Source organism: Poecile atricapillus, chromosome 6, assembly GCF_030490865.1.
Source record: "Poecile atricapillus isolate bPoeAtr1 chromosome 6, bPoeAtr1.hap1, whole genome shotgun sequence".
Classification (NCBI taxonomy): Eukaryota; Metazoa; Chordata; class Aves; order Passeriformes; family Paridae; genus Poecile; species Poecile atricapillus.
This window is the reverse complement of record NC_081254.1, coordinates 20,112,714-20,129,832: the sequence shown is the minus strand read 5'-3', so window position 1 is coordinate 20,129,832 and position 17,119 is coordinate 20,112,714. Positions and strand designations below refer to the sequence as shown.

At 41.9% G+C, this 17,119-nt stretch overlaps 1 protein-coding gene across 1 annotated transcript in view; it reads left to right on the top strand.

Moving 5' to 3' along the window:
* ANTXRL (ANTXR like) overlaps positions 1 to 17,119 on the top strand; it is a 59,239-nt gene that overhangs the window by 28,812 nt on the left and 13,308 nt on the right. Inside the window, exons 13-17 of the mRNA XM_058841611.1 lie at positions 2,201 to 2,296; positions 2,939 to 2,977; positions 6,139 to 6,237; positions 7,264 to 7,431; positions 8,604 to 8,684. Of these exons, the coding sequence (XP_058697594.1) occupies positions 2,201 to 2,296; positions 2,939 to 2,977; positions 6,139 to 6,237; positions 7,264 to 7,431; positions 8,604 to 8,684 (483 nt within the window). The remainder of the gene's footprint in view (positions 1 to 2,200; positions 2,297 to 2,938; positions 2,978 to 6,138; positions 6,238 to 7,263; positions 7,432 to 8,603; positions 8,685 to 17,119) is intronic.

Genomic DNA, 17,119 nt, shown 5'->3' with positions numbered 1-17,119 from the left:
GTCTCAGCAATTTATATGTGGAGTTAGCACGGGAAAACTGATGCCTGGGAACAAAGGCTACAAAACAAGGAGGTAATGTGTGCTTGGAGTAATAGTAGCAGTGGTACTGCATTGCTACTTTGCTTGGGTTTGTTTTTAAGGAGTGCAACAATATTTATTAAAGTTATGCTTGATTTTTACTCACCCTTTTCTCAGCAAACTGACTTTATTGGGAATTCATTTCTCTTCAAGTGTCTGCTTTCCAGATGCGTTAGTTGTACATGGGCCCATGGGAGGGCCAGAGAGGGGGGCTTTGCACTGAACTGCAGCTGGGTACTGTGTCCTCTAACAGGACTTGTTTGAGCAGGGAGTCTGGCACATGTTGGAGCAATCCAGCTGCTCCTTGGCCAAATGAAGGTGAGCCAAATAGCATGTCCTGAAACAGATCTGTTTGTCACATCTCTAACAAAAAGCCACAGAGCAATGTAGGGATGGTGATGCTGTGACACAGATATGGGATTCTGGGTTACCTGCCTAAAAGCATGGAGTAGGAGCTGTGTTTGTGTCAGTCCTGACAGATCTAGGGATAGGCCTGAGAGCTAGGTACCACCTAAATCGGTCATTCAGGATCTCACCCAGACTTTACAAAGCTCTTACCAGCTGGTACTTTCCACCCTCAGCCTTTTCATTGCCTGAGGGGAAGACAAATGCACTTAGAAGGGTGAAGGGAATCCCTGTTGTAAGAAGGGGCTAAGCATCAATTTTGGTGTCATAGAAATTCAGCAAGTAGTTTCAGATTTAATAAGGTGAATTTCATAGACTTTATCATATAGAAATCACTTTGGAAATTTGGCTTCTATCCCTTTATCCCACATATCCTTCGAAAATATCTTACAGCTTCCTCTCTAGCCAACTCCTCTTTCTTCAGCCTGATTGACAGACCTCTTTCTTCAAGCTCTTTTCACGTCCTTCTAGCCCCAGACTTTCCTCTAGTTTCCTACTAAGTTTTTCCTGTTCCCTGATACCCTATTGCTGGTGAATTGAATCTCTTCTCAAATTTGAAAATCTACCATTGAAGAGGCTTCTTTTCCCAGAATATGTTATATATATATATATATATATATAAATAGCTGAAACACCAGAGTTAATTTCATTACAGAACCCAGTACAGTCCAATGGTAGAGTGTGTCTCGGCACACCACTGCCCATGTGAACCAAATGTTTACTTTCCAACAGCCACATGCTCTGTATGTTCTGCAGGAAGAAAGCAGCATATAAAAACCTGATTCATCAGAGCAATAGAGAATTAATATGTTTTCTGAATGCACTAACATTAAATGTTTCAAGTGCAAAGGATCCATCAAGATTTGCACAGAAAAATCAGAGCTGTGATTCTCTTTGATTGTCAGTTGCTCTGAAAAGCTCATTTCAAGTGTTAACACTTGGATTTTTTTCTAGTAATTTTAAAGAAAATTTAACTTTGATTTTGAAGGTATAGACCCTTAGTTCTGCATCCCCAGAGTCTAACTGTTCTCTTCTGAGAGATCAGTGAATTTAAGAATCAGAAATGCTTAAGATAACGATTACATTATCTCATTTAAAATAGTCGAAGCAGCACTAAGAAGCATACCAAGAACAAACAGCATTACTGGTGGGTTTGCAAAATCACCTAGGCCAAGGTTGTGTGAGTGGTTTGAGTCAAGAGGCAGCTTTGACAGCTGATGCACTGAGCAAGTTGTGCTCTGTTCTGTGATACTGACATGTGGACTGTTACCCCTAAGGTCTGAGCTCCAATATTCCAGTATTCCCATTCTTTGAATATCAGCATTTGCATGTTCTGTATCTCTGGGAATGAAAGGTTACTCTGCACACCTGAGGGTCTGTGGACATGTAGCTTGCAATGCCATTCTGACAGTATGGGACTTTTAAGGGACTTGTCCAGAATGGGTTTTATACAGGTTTAACCTTCTTGAATCTAGTGGGCTATAAACATTCCGTAAATCAGTGCATAAATTATACATGTGCACACTGCAAAGAGGAGCTGCTTCCCTGGTTTTGTGACTTCAGATACTGATGTGATCCTAATGATAATACTGATTGACTGCACAATCTACCTGAGACCTTGTAGTGAGGGAAAGCTGACTCTAAATATGTAACTTCAGGACTCCTGTCTTCTTTGAGACATACAAACGTAACTCAGAAATTATCATCTTGCTTGCAGCTGACTGGGACCATCCTTTTCATTGCTCTGCTTATTCTCTTTCTGCTGCTGGGTCTGGCTCTTCTGTGGTGGTTTTGGCCCCTTTGCTGCACAGTGGTAAGTACAGGTTTTTTTATTCTATTGACTTGTTTTCATCTATTCTCTTCCAAAGCACAGAGTTAAAGTGTTGGAGTGGGTGGTTAACCTTGCTTTAAAAAAACCCACATTTGTGAAGCTCTGGTTCAACAATTTACTTAAAGTGCATGTTGAAGTTTTTCTTGTCTGGGTTTTTGATCGTTTCAAGGCCTATGTGATTTTTTACATTGAACAAGAATTTTAAATAAGCTCATGACTGTGACTTAAGTTTCTGTAGGGATCGAGACCTCTTTTAAACCAGCTTTGAAATCTGCTGCATAAAAGTGTAATGGAATTGATTTACTAATGTGTGCATAAGCTGTTATGGTCCTCTTTAAAGACAAGAGTCAGGGGGTTTTTTGTATTTTGTTAGTTGGGATTTCTTTCATTTATTCAGAGGAGCTGCATACTTTGAGAGAATAACTTTGCACTAACTTAGTAATTATATGGTATTTTTCATCTCATCTGGGTTTATTTTCAATGGGGCTAATGAGAGGATTGAATGGGGGGAAATGAAGCAGAGTGACTCATTTGTGACACAGGCAAGAAAGCAGGGAGGACATAGTATTGAGATGGACGAAGCCTACCATTGTCTCAGATTTCTCCATTATTTGTTTATTCCAGGTGATCAAGGAGCCACCTCCACCACCACCTCCAGAGCCTGTAAGTGTGCTATTTTTGAGCTGTGGCGCTGTCTGCAGCCACTGTGGTGTACTGTGCTGCCCAGGAATGTCAGTCCTGTGGGTGTCTTAATGACACCTTAAAGGCTGTGAGAGGAAGTCCTCTGGGTCAGGACAGTTATTTCTGCCTTCTGGCCTCTTTATATCCATACAGCAAAACTGCTTCCATCCAGCAGGAAAACAGTTGCATAACTCAAAAATCCACAGGCCAACAGTTCCTGTGGTATTTTGTTCCTTCTGCTGTGCATCAAACAGGTGTGTAAGCAAATCTTTGCTTCTCAAGCTGTGCTGACAGCTGTCCCTCCTCCAGTAAAGCTGCCATTGTTCTCGGCAGGAGTTTAGCCCAGATTGGTAGTAAGGAAATCTGGCAGCTAGAAAAAAGGACAGCAAAGGCCACATTCTTGTGGCTTTGCTACAGGAGAGGAGACAAAAGCCTGCCCTGGCTGTGGCTCTTCTGCAGAGTGACCTTTGGAAGGACAGTTAGCCTTTCTCCATTTAGGTTTTGAGCTGTTTGAGGCAGGATTGTATTTAGCTCCTTTGGGGACAGTAACTTACTGACCCTGACCTCAGTTTAGTTTCACCACACTACTTTCATGAGAACAATACTAGTAAATAAAAGCACCTCCAGAGAAAAGCCTGCCTTTATTTCTTTCCTAGGCATAGACAGTTAAATAATGGGAAAATAAATTCTGGAAAACCCCAGAAGAGAAGCTTATGGTTTACTGTTACCTTGCTGTAACTTGGCATGAATATAAGGAGGCAACCACAGCTGCTGTTTTGAGGTTGCTAGAGGCCACCACTAAGATGTATGTGACCCTGTTACTTGTCCTGAGCAGCAGCACTGTGACAGGTTAACTTCAGAATGCACACCAGAATTCATGCTGGGGTTAGTGTGATTAGTGCTGTCACAAAGCCTGCAGGTGCAGCCATGCTGCACTTGAAGGAGGTTTCAGAGAGCATCATCACACCCCTGCAGAAGTTCCAGATACTTTGCAATTTTAAATGCAATCAAAGAGAATGAACTGATGTAAGCCTCCAGGAGTAATGCAGAACACAGATGTTACCCATCCCTTTTCTTGGCCTTGTCTTTATCCAGTATGGTTTGTAATAATCGTGCATTGTAATAAATGTAACTGTGTAAGGCATTTCATTACATTTAGTATTAGGCTCCCTAGGTATGGTGGCCTGCCCTTCAGCTGATACAGTGTGGTATTGCTACTATTAAACCGAATATAGGTGTGTGAAGCTTGTTCTAAAGCACAACATTAGGTTTCTGTGTGGTAGCTGCTAATGTTGCTTTGCTGTGTGTTCAGTGTCAGGGATATTTTGTATAAATCCTTTATCAAGTGGAAAAGTATCAGCTGTTGCTATTGACTCTGTCCTGCTAGAGGCAGGCTTGCCAGCAGTAAGAGCTGTTGGACATGAACACTTGAAATCTGTGTTACATTGCATGGAAGAGGCAGAGTATCTTATACAATTTTCATGTTCACAATGAAAACCTATTTTCATATTCATATTTTCATATGAATATTTTTCATATGAAAAAAATATAAATTAATTTAAAAAGCTGATGCATTTCACTGGGTACTGCTTTAAATGTGGCATGAAATGGGATAAAATTTTTGTATTCGTTGCACTCTCCAAAAAAAGCTTCCTGAAACAACACCAAACCACAATACATTCATTGTATATTTATTTCCCCAATTTAGGATAAAAACAAAATAACAGGAAAAAAAAAAAAGTAAAACAAACACAAAAAAGCCAATCTACAACAATAAAAACCCCAAAAACTCAAACTCCCCTTACTAGTTAATGCAAATGTCAACTCTAGTCTTGCCTGGCCCTACTAAAGAATTTGCTTTAGGAACTGACCTGTTGAACTGTAGCTGAGACCATATGTCACTGAATAACTGTTGGAAATACCTTTCTCCAGGGCATAACCTAAGAAGTAAATACAAACAAACAAAAATTAAAGCACGGTTTTAAAAAGCTGTTATTGTCTTTGGGGCTCTTAATTCCTTTTCCATTCCAATAGAAGCATGTAGGGTAATTTTGTGAAAATGCCATCTAGCAATGTAACAGTAATTTGTGTCTCTATAGTATTTGGCATTCAATTTTTTGTTTGTTAGGGGTTTTTTTTAATTAAAAAAGTAAGTTCAGGTAGTGTTTCTAGAAACATACTTGTAGTGGGGAACAGTAGCAGAGAGCACTGTGCATGGCCAGTCCAAGAGCAGCAAGCACATCTTCATAGCAGCATGAGGTACAATGTTTTGAGGAATGAAGAAAATACTGTAGGAGGCTTGTTGTACCCTCTCCTCAGCTATATGTGTACTTGGAGAGTGTCAGACTGTGACCTTCAGGTGCCTCAACTTACTGCAATGATATGGAGTGTGAGAAATCCCAGTTACTTCTCTTGGCTCAGGATGATAGAGCTGGAGATGTATTCCCAGGCTTGTTGAACCAGAACCATATGCTAGCTTTTAGTTAGGCAAGAACAGAAAAATTAACCTGAATTTAATTCCTGATTCAGACTCTCACATGTTCCAGAAAAATAATCTTTATTCTTTATGATTGCTCTGGTTCTGATCTCCCTGATAATTGTGAGATGCTCCTGTTCCAAACTGTAAAGCTTGAGCCAGACTCCACAAAGTATCAAACAGTGTAGAATAATTGGTTACAGCTGACATGAGAAAAGGGTCTGAGGCACATGTTAGAAAACTCAACAGTAGTTGCTTTTTTTCTTTTTTCCTCTGTTAGGTGACATTATGTTCTAAAAGAGAAACTAATAAATTATTTATTTGGGCTAACTCATCACTGCATTTTCTGCATAGCACAGTGGCAAGACAGTATATGTACAATTCATCTGTACTTTGCCTTTCCTTACAAATCAGTTGGGATTTTGGAGCTCAATGCATATTTTATTAAATAAAAGCAGGCTGGACAGAGGAATAGGCAATCCTCTCTGGCTTCCCTAGTTAAAATTGCAGCTGCAGAGAAAATAGCCTTTTTTAGTTTTTGTCAGCAAATAAGCATAACACACAAAGCCACATATCCAAGGATTGGACCATAGGATGTTCAGCTGTTTTCCACAGTTTATGATTTTTATGTGAGAACAGCATTAATATCTCCCTGTCTTTCCCACAGGACTCAGATGATGAAGATGGATTGCCAAAGAAGAAGTGGCCAACCGTGGATGCATCTTATTATGGAGGTCGAGGTGTTGGTGGGATTAAGAGGATGGAGGTATTTGGCTTATTCTTTAATGTTATAAATCCCATCACAAATAACTGAAAATTGTACCACTACGTTTTCATGTGATTTTTGAAGAGAACCAGAGGCTGAGATTTAATCAGGGCTTGTCTACTTAATTCGCACCTGCTGTCCAAGTGACAGGCATCAAGCTGCTATAATTTGCATGAATAATTAAATGAATCTAGCATTATGAGCCAGAGAAAAAAATGAGATAAACACCAAAAGAAGTTTTAATCTCACCAGTCAAACCCTTTGGTGCAGTTGTAACCGGTTGTCTTGTCAGAGGAAATTCAGGCAAAGCTCCATTGGTTTTATATTTGAGGGTACTGTCTATGCAGTGCCTGGTTTCTATGGCAGGGGAGGCTTCTCAGCAAGTTCCTGCAAGACTGCAGATGAATTGTTGTGTCTTAATATCCTTAACCATTTTCCTTGGAAGAATTTTATCCTTGATGCTGAGAATGTATGCTGACCATGACACCATGGATCCTATATTGTTTTTATATGCAGAGTCACTTTTCTGCTTGAGCTATGTCACACAACAAAGACAGATATTAAGATATTAGATATTGGGAAAAATGTCTTCACTGGAAGGATGATTAGGAGTTGGAACAGGCTGTCTATGGAAGTGATGGAATCACCATCCCTGGAAGTGTTGAAAAGGTGTGTGGATGTGGCACCTGAGATATGGTTTAGTGGTGCTGGGTTAACTCAATCCATCTTAGAGCTCTTACCAATCTTAATGATTCTCATCTGCCCCACATGCTGTGAGTTGCCACAACACCTTCGATTACTAGAATGTGCAAAGGCTAGTAGTTCCAGCAGTTTTTGAATGAGACTATTTCATTCTTAATTGTGTATTTCTGATTACAGTGGGAGTTTGGTGCTTTTATAAGTTTAATTCCTGGTAGCACTTGGTCTACCAGAATGGTAGATGGGAACCAGATTAATACATGTGGAAATGACCTGCTGGTGGGGACTGCTGAAGTGTCTTCTTACAGTGTGCTCTCCTGACATCAGGTGCGCTGGGGAGACAAGGGGTCAACAGAGGAAGGAGCAAAATTGGAGAAACCCAAAAATGCTATTATTAAATTGCCAGAACAGGAGTATGAGCCATGGGAACCCAAGCCGAAGAAGCCCCATGTGAGAAAACCACCTTCCCAGCGAAAATGGTACACTCCAATCAAGGTAATGTGTTGGACTCTCCATTTTACCTCTCTATTTTAAGTCTCTCATGTCACAGTACTATATCACACTTTTTCAGCACAGCCTTTCTTCCAGCAGAGCTAAGAGAACCTGTTTAGAAAAGTGGCCAGTAATCCTCACCTTGGCCTGGTTTTGGATTGTGTACTTCACTTGGCTCTGTGTTGTCATATTTTTTTGAGAAGAGTAGAGGGCATGAGCAGAGATCTTCCTTTCCTCATCTCACGCTGTTTTTCAAGTACCCTTGCCTGGGGTGCAACAGCAGATCCCTTAAACCTTAGGGAGGGCAGATGCTGTTTTCTGCCATCTCAAGGCAGCATGGAAAAGGATCAGATAAAACACTGTTCTTGCTTTGACTGCATTGTGGTAAGGGCTTGGGATCCAGCTTTGCTTCCCCCTAGTTCAACCACAACACAGTAGTATTTGATTTTTGACCAAGTCACTCAGTCTCTCCATATTTTTCTCCTCAATTCTCCCATGTCATGATAATATCTGGTCTTTCAATGTCTTTTAATGTATGTATCCTCACACAACCCTAAAGGCAGGGAAGAGCTGTTTTCTCTGCTTACAGAGAAGGAAGCTCTAGGGCTAGCACAGTCAAAGCTGCAGCATACCATGCTCATCCCAGGAATCTATGGCTGTGTCCCAAAACAGTGCTTTATGGGATGAGTTCCTCCCTTCCCTGCTAACTCACAGATCAGTTAAACAGTGCATGAATGTTTCTGAAAAACATCTGTGAACTTTAAAGCCTTCCTAGGCAGGTATTCTTGTGGTGTTTGTCCATGCTTCAGTTCTCTTCCCATCTCTACTGTATTTTTGTTCTGCCTTTTGTAACACCTAAAGTAAGATTAGCGCTTTAAAGTAATGCCTGTCTAATTGTGCTTCTTAAGGGAGTTGTTCACATTAATCTACTCTCATCCTCACTGCATATTGGGTATTTGGCTTTCTGCATCTTGGGTGTTACCCCACTGGGGATCATCTGGTTGTCCAGATAAACAGTGTACAGGGGCCAGGGTGCAGGACCAGTGTGTGTGCAGACAGCTTAGTACAGAAAAGCTATACCAGCCCACCTGTTGTTTAATCTGATGCTATTTTCACCACATTTCTTTGTCATATCTAGTCTCTTTTTTTATTTTTTTTTTTTCCCATATTTGCAGGGTAAACTTGATGCACTGTGGGCTTTGGTTCGACGAGGATATGACCAAGTCTCTCTTATGAGACCACAGCCAGGGGATAAGGTAAGGCATCTCAAATGCACTGGCACCACTTCTGTTAGTAGCAGCAATGCTCTTTCCTCACAATCAGTCCATCCTTTTTTTTTTTTTTTTTTTTTAATAAGCTTGTCTCTTTTCGCATTGCCCTACAAAGCTAAACATTTTTAATGTTTCTTGGATTTAATAATGGAGTTCAATGATTGTTGAGAGATCGTGAACTGAACAGATGATGAAAAAGCAAATCATAGCAAAGTTAATGGAGAACAGTTGGTGTTGAGTTGTGTGCAGACACATTTCTCAGTCATCTCCTATGCATAGGCAAGGACTATCTCCTGCCTTGATGAAGTCTCTTGGCCAAAAGTAGGTCAGGAGTAGACTCCTCCTGGGAGGAAGCTGGGAGTTTGTGCTTTTCAGAGCCACAAAAGATATCTGTGTGCTGTCCCTGGGTCACTGGCAATAGCTTAGTTCAGGGCTCTGTTTCCCCATGTGAGCCTGGCACTGTTATGGTTGCCTGTATTTTGTTATTCTGAGGGAACAGCTCCCTAAGAATTCAGTGCTGCTGCTCTGAGCTGTTTCACCATCAAGCTTTTGCTTTCTGCAATGGTTCTTCGTAACATGAGAACTAAGCAGACACAACAGCATCTTCCTCTCCCCTGAGGGCAGAGTCCATACATTTCATCACCTTGGCTCTCAGGTGAGGGGATTATGGAGTTACAGCAATAGGGTCCATAAAGTGCCTTTTTGGGGATAGGACTGGTGCAGGTGCCCAGGCTTGTTTGCCTGGGTAGCTTTCACACCTAATGACAGACTTTAAAAGTAGCTCAAACTTGCATCAGCTAGGGCAGTAAGTTGCATGTTTCGTGCTTTTGGCAAAATATTGTTAAGTCATTTGTCTAGTCATTAACCAAGCATGCTGCATCAGTATTAAAAGTTCCATCTCTTCCATTTTTCTTCTGGCACATAAGGAAACCAAGAGAACAAACCCAGCTTCATATACTGCTTTGTAAAATGGTCTTAAATGTTTCACTAAAGCTGCATTTTCAAGGCAGCTGTGCTTGAGACACCTTATTTACTTTTTAAGCACGATCTAGAGCTTCTGAATAGGCTCTTTAGGTCCAGCTGTATTTTGATAGCACTAACATTGTATAATATGAATCTATCCTCTGCCTTTCACTCCCTTGGCTGGGGCATTTCTATCAGTGCAGAGCACAACAGAGCCTCTGTTAGCCAACGTGGTCAAGAAACATGCAGGGGGCTGGCTCAGAACAGGGATCCTCAGTTCCTTGCCTTCCAGCTCTGCTGCAGGGAGAACAAGGGGCTGAAAAGAGCCAATGTAAAACAGCAAGCTGAAGGATTATTGTACCAGGGGTAACATAAAAAAAAAATCAAATGTACATCTGGGAAATAGGGTGGAAAGAATCCTATTGAGCCAGATCCAGTGGAATCATAGAATCATCTCTGTTCCCTGGCCTGTGAAATGAACTAAGGCTGAAGAATATTGAAAGTGAAACAAGAAAATAACTAGACAGACTTCTGCTGTTTAAAAAAAAAAAATCACAGGCCTGTATTTTATGGAGAAAGCTAGCACAGAAAGGAACAAGTTTATTTTTTATTCTTTGGGTAACTTCTCTAGTAGCAGTCTCTCGGTAGACAATTGACTCCTTGTAAGTTAGGTTATTGGGGATGTGTGTAAATCCACCTGTGTGTGCAGGTAAGCAAATGTGAGCATCCTCACATGTGCACACTCATCATTGTGGCTGAAGAACTGGGGGAGCAGGTCAGTGCTGGCAGTGAGCAGCAGCACGGACAGCTCGGAGCCCTGGATAGCAGAGCCACAGCTCTGCTCGCCTCAGCCCAGGCAGGACAAGGTCACTCCTTGCCCAGCTGTGCTGGCAGTCAGAGCATTCAGCTTGGGGTTGGGGAGACAGGAATGTTCAGCCTGCCATGCCTTGGTACGTGGTGTTCTTCCAGACTCTGCCATCCAGAGACCAGGGACTGTGTGGTGCTCTTGGAGAGAGAGATTGCTTTGGTTTTTGTGGTTTTGAGGGATTGGGGTGGGGGAGCAGGGGAAGCAGTTCTTGGTGGGGTCTAAGTGCACCTTTTCTTTTCTTTTAAGGTCACTTCATAGCTGTCTTTGTTGTTCAGGAAAACGTAGAGCTTAGAAAGCAAAAGGAACACAATTTAACTCTGTTTTGGGAGTGACATTTGGATTCATAACTTGGAAAAGTCCTAAATCTGAAGTTCTCAGAATCAAACATGTTATTTCCATTATATTTTCAGGGATTACCAGAGATAGAGTTTGTTTCCCACTGGAACAACATTCACTTAAGTTTCATTTTTCTGAATTTCTGTTTTACAGTTTATTTCCACTTTAAAAAAAAAGCTTCCTTTTTCCATTTTGTCTGCTTCATTTGGGCATAAGTTCCTTTTTGCACCTACTGGACGAAATTATAGCAGACCACCTTTTTCTGCATAATGAAAATACTTATTGTGGAGAAGAGAATATCCACAGGACAGGGAGAGAAATACTTTTTTTTACTAAGCTTTTAGGACAGAGGGAAGATAAAAAGTATTTTTATATATGTGTATATATATAATTTATTTTACATTTAAGCAATCTTTATAAACTCTTTTGGAAATTGTAGCTTCTTCATCACTTGAAAATGAATACTGTGAATTGGGAGTTTTTCTCCCCCTACAAAAAGCCTGAAAAATACTTGTAGAAAAACTTTTTGATAGTTTTGTTTGTTTTGGTGTGTTCACCAACATATCTGGCTTTGTCACAAAGAAGCAGAAGTCTGTTACACTTTTTGAGAGCTGTTCAGTGTCTTTCTCCACAACACAGGCCTCTTCTCTTCCTGTCTGCAAACTATACAGCAACAGCAGTACTGCTGTCCCAGATTTTTAAATCATGACTTCTTACCCATTCACATCATGAAGTGAAGTTAAAAATAGCACTGCTCGTATGTTTTAGAGTCTTCGTGTATGGAAGCCCATTCCAGAGTGTATGTAAAAACCTTGAACTAGGAGTTTAGGCTGAAGCATGTGTGCAGTAATACAAGACTGACAGCTGCAAGAGCTTCTGTTGTCCTTTCCTGTGAGTGAGCAGGTCTGCTGTCCATCCCTCTATTTTTCTTCCTTCATCATGGTCCCATTGCCATTCTGCATCCTGCTCTTTTCCTTACCTGTGCCCTGCTTGGTCTCCTGCCCTAGGCATTGCCTTCCATTTCCTTCTGTGGTTTCTTCCTTGTTTTCTCTCTCAGTTCTTGTTTGCATGCCCTTCCCCTTGATGAGACAGACTGATTTCTGTCTCTGGGAGCAATAGGTTGGTCCCCAGCCTCTTTACCTTGTTCCTCTCATGCTGCGGGACCTGAGCTGCTGGTAGCATCATGCTCTGGGCACATACATATATATATATATATATATATATATATACATATATATATATATATATATATATATATATATATATATAGCCTTGCTGCAGAGCTGGCTGAAGCTCTGAGAGTTCCCCTGCTATGGCTCAATGTCTGCCATAAACTTCTCAAGAAATGGATCTCAGGATGGGTGATTCATCAGTATTAGGCAGGATTGTATTAATAGGACTGTATTAATCCTTATGAAAATCACAGGAGCTTTTTGGAGCTGTCTATTTAAAGGAAACCATCCAAGCATGAGGTCTGGTGCTCCTTCCCATGTGCCCATGGTGTTTTGCTTGGCTCTAACAGACAGCTCCTCTTCTGTCTCCATTCAAGGTCATATCACACCACCACCACTGAAACTTATTAGTTTGGCAAGTACCTCAGTGAAGGGTCACAGGATGCTGTTCACTTGACTTCCTCAGGTCACCTCTAGCAGGAATTTCTGTTGCACCAGGATGGGACAACAAGGGATAAACACACTTAACTCTACCCCATCATTAGCAGCTAGGCTGTTATTTGTGGCATGGAGTTTTGCTGAGCTCTCAGACAGCATCAGTAGAGGATTGAAGTGATGAAAAAGCACTTGTGGCTCTGTGGTGGGTTGCTGGGTCTTCTGCAATGTGCAAAGGTGAAGCTTTCACAGGCATTTGTGCTACTGCTGCAGTGGGGGATCCCCTAGAGCTAGGCTGTTAGTCTTCCCACCCTGGCTCAGAAATCTTAGAGGACCAGCAGTCACTCTTCTGGCTCAAGAAAGGCATTGACAGCTCTGAGGTGGGGCCACTGCTCATCCAGCCACAGGATGGTCAGTGTCCACATGGCCTGGATGGGGCTATATGTTGCTCAAGATACTCAGTTTTCCTTGAAGACTTTCTCATCACTCTGTTGGTGTCCTCCTGAGCTTGGTTCTGTGTTTGCAGCAGCTGCTGTGAAGGTTGGAGTTTGGGAAACATTAGTGTCTGGCTATCTTGAAATATTTCATGCAAACAAACCACAGTAGCTGGTAGGGCAGATTGTTAATAGCCTCTGCAAAATGTAAGTTTCAAGCTCTTCCCTTGGCCTCATAGTTCAAAAGTGAGCTGTTACCAATGGCAGCAGTTAAATGTTGAAAGCCCCAGTAAATACAGAGAGGAAGGGGAGGTGTTTTCCAATGGTCTCTTAGTTGCTGCTTTCAGCAATTCCGTTCCATTTCGCCTCTCAGCACGAACTGATTGATGCAGGAAATTCTTAGAGGCTTGGTTTACCAAAGTCCTTGACTAAAAACCCAACATTTTTCCTCTCAGGCAGAATTGATCATTTACTTTAAAGACTTAAAACCTGATCTCATTATTTTCATTGAAAATTTTGCATCTGCAACAGGGAGCGTGGACTGGATTTTGCTGTCACCAGTCCCTTGTATAGCCCTGGAACTTTACTTAGAAAAAAATAAATGCTTTTGTAGTACTACCCTGTGTAAAGCCCATTCCTGGGGAAGGGGACTAGGAGAGTTGTACAGAACTCTAGAAAGCCTTTTTGCTTTTTTCTGTTTCATAAAACTGAGATTAAAAGGCTGCTTTGCAGCCAAAATTGTCACAATCTATGAGCTGCTGGTCATTTTAGAAGCCAGAACTTCTGGATCCTTTCAAGTTCTCACTCTTAAGTTCTGGTATGACTTGGAACAAGACATAGCAGCTAGAATTTTGAACAGCAGCCTTTGAAATGAGGAGTATATGGGTTCCTTATTCTGTTCATCCTTTTCAGAGTGATCACTCTTAGTCTGATAAGTTTGTTAAAGCTCAGAAGGTCTGATTACCCTCAAATTTTGAGTGATTACTTGTTTCCTAATAACAAAACAGTCATGAGAACACAGTATTTCCCTTTGTTACAGCTGTGAGGTTTAGAGTTGTGCCAGGACTCCCTAGATGAATCATGGGACACCAAGTTTATGGATTATTAATGACTAATAATTACTCTCTAGCTGCTACTTACAGGTGGTCAGCAGCTTGAGTGCAGCCCACGGTGATGGCAGCACCCGCCTGTCACGCCAGGGTGGCTGCCCACGGACCCGTGCTATTGGAGCTTATTCTAATTACTTCTCTTCAAGACCCAGTAATGGCTTTTAATAGGCTTCCCTGCCTCTTACTTGGAGATGTGTTGTAATCGCCTGTGTAACAATGGGCAGAGCTACTGGGGGTGCTGGAAAAGCAGCACTGAGCTCCCTCAGACTTCAGTCATCAGCAGCTGCTGCCTGGTCCTCGGGCTGTTCTCCCTTTGCTTTTCACCTTTATAAGCTGCTGAAAAATTAAAGAGTTGAGGACATTTCTTGCCACAGTCGGTGATCTCACTTTTTCACTTTCAATGAAAATGTGACATATTTAACTCTCGTTTTGCTACTTTCTTCTTTTTTTAAAAAACTGCAGGTATCTCTAAGAATCAGTCCTGCTTTAGCAGTCGTGCCATGGGGGAAAACAGCTTCCTCTCTCTGGTGTGGGACCAATGTCCTAATGCACAGTTCCCAGGATGTGTTGAATGCTGCAGCTGGAAACATGTAATCAGTGACTAATGAACTTCCTGTCCTACAAGAAGCCCATATACTGCATTAGCTCTCACTTGTGCCAGGATTGTGTTATTTCTGTGGTGGAAGAGGAGTTCAGACTTTGGGGATGGATGCTGCCTGTCTGCACCCAGGTCAAACCAGTAGTCTGTCCATGTCTTTGGCAGCCAGAGGCATGCTCAGGAACAAGAGGCTCTTGTGAAGGATGAGTGTAAGTCCCAGGGCTGGTGTTACTTGGCACACAACAGGGTGAGGAAGGATTGGCCTCATGGATAAGGCACTGGCTGTAGCTTACATAAGTTACTTCCCTTCCATTGTACTGCAGTTGTACAGTGAGTGAGATGAAGAGTAAATTCTAGGAGGCTGAGACCCTGTTCCTACTGGAACTTTGAGCACTTAATAGACTCTCTTAGGTGGAAAGGGGACTCTTCTGCTACTCTTAAAACATATGTACCTCTTTGCTATTTATCTGATATTTATGATAGAGGAACAGCTTCTTCAGGTCTGATTCTCAGGGTTTTTTTATAGGGAACATATCTTTGGGATAAGGCCTGGTGGCTTTTTTCCCTTGTTAACTGCAACTCCAGCATGTCTGCATGGGGAGAACAGGCTCTTGTGTTGCTATCACAGTTTTCCAGGCATCACTGATGCTCCACAATCCTACAGCATGTCCAAAGGCCTGATTTGAAGCCTTGAGACTGTCTTGGGCCTTACAGTACTACCACAGGGCAGTTCTGATGGCACAGCTTCTTCAAGAAGTGCACAAATTCACATGTGGTTACTTACTGGGACTGCGTGTACAGATCCTCAGTTTGCACATGGACAGGTATGTTGCAGCCAATATGTTCATTTGTTTCTCAACAGCACCCTTGAATCAATGCTGGATGTCATCTGACTGTTTCAGTTGATTTGCTGGGAGCTGTGCATCCCTTATTGTCTTTGAGTTGGGTAGCACTGCAGAAAGTGACCTACCCAGCCTTCCTTAGCTCTCTGCTTACATTGCATACTTCTAGTAATTATGCAGAATGTGTAATGCTGTGACCTTCTGAAGATGTTGGAGCTGCAGAAATAAAAAATACTGTGTAAGAGGATGTATTCAATCTATTATTCACACTAAAGTTACTGTACGGAAAGATAACTAAAGTTCAAAATGTATTGCCTTATTACTCTTCTCAAAGGAGCTGTAGTTCCAGATGTCTCTGTTCTTGTAGAAACTATTGTGATTTGTGTTGTGGTACCAGGAAAAAACCCAAATCACGGTCTCCCACTATACAAGTAACAAAAGTCACTAGAGAACAACTCATGTGTATGAATGTGTTAGGTCTTAAGGTCAACCTAATCTTGCTTTGAACATTCCAGCTTTATGTGCCAGTTTTAGTCACAGATAGGAGCAACAGGACTGCAAATGCCTTGTGCTTTCTGTGGCAACACTTGGGTTTCTACAGCATTTAAAAATGGTCCAGGTTGGTTGGTTTTGGGGTTTTTTTTTGGCATGTGAATAAATCACTACTTTCTTCCTCCTTTACAGGTTTCTTCTAGGGAATTTAATTGCCCAAGCCCACAGCTCAGTCTTCATTGGCTTATTAAGGAGTGGGATATACAGAAACCTCGAAGTGTGGCCTAACAAGAGCAGTGTGCCTTCTTGCAGTGCTGGTGGCCAGGCACTCTGAGTTGAGCAAACCTTTGAAAAATGAGAGGAGGTGTACTTGGGGGTTTTTCTACCGTTGGGGGATTCTGCTGAGGTGAGAGCAGGGTGTGTAATAGTGTTCCTAGGAGAGAGCTGGCAATGAGGTGCTCATGGAAAAGAGTAATTTCAAGATGCACAGCTGGTACTTGATAGCTGCACAGGGGAAACATAGCAGGGATCTGTTTGCATCATGTTAGGACAGCCTACCTGAAACGAGACAGAGTTCCATGTCAGGACTTTGATACTTGAGTTGCTTTTCTAGTGTGTTCATTCTTAAAATAAAGGGGTTGTGTCCCAAGACATTCAATTTAACATAGGAGCTTTTGGGGAAAAGTTTTTCTGTGCTTTATCAATATGCCAGAACTGATAATGAACTGTATTAGTCCCATCCCAGAAGAAGAAAACCCATGTAAGATAAGCACAGGGGAAGCTGGGAACTGTGGATTTACTCTCTGCATGCTGTAGGTAGCAGTAGAGCCATTTAAGGGCCAGTTACCCAGAGGAGCGTTGGTGATAGTTGTATCTGTTTCCAGACTCTACACAAAGAGGCAGCCTATCCATGTGGTGGGCCAGGATCTTCCATTTTTGGCTGAGGCAAGGAAAAATAATAAACATTTTCACCAGCATCTCTGAGTTTCCATCATTATTCTGTACCCTAGTCAGGTGAATAACATTGTGTACACAATAATCTCAGCTTGCTCCTGAGAGACAGTCAAATAATTCACCCAGGAAAGCATGATGACACTTAATTGCAGTTTGAGCAAGATCAGTTATGGTCCTTTGTGGCCTAATTTGCTGCTCCCAGCAAGCCACCAACACC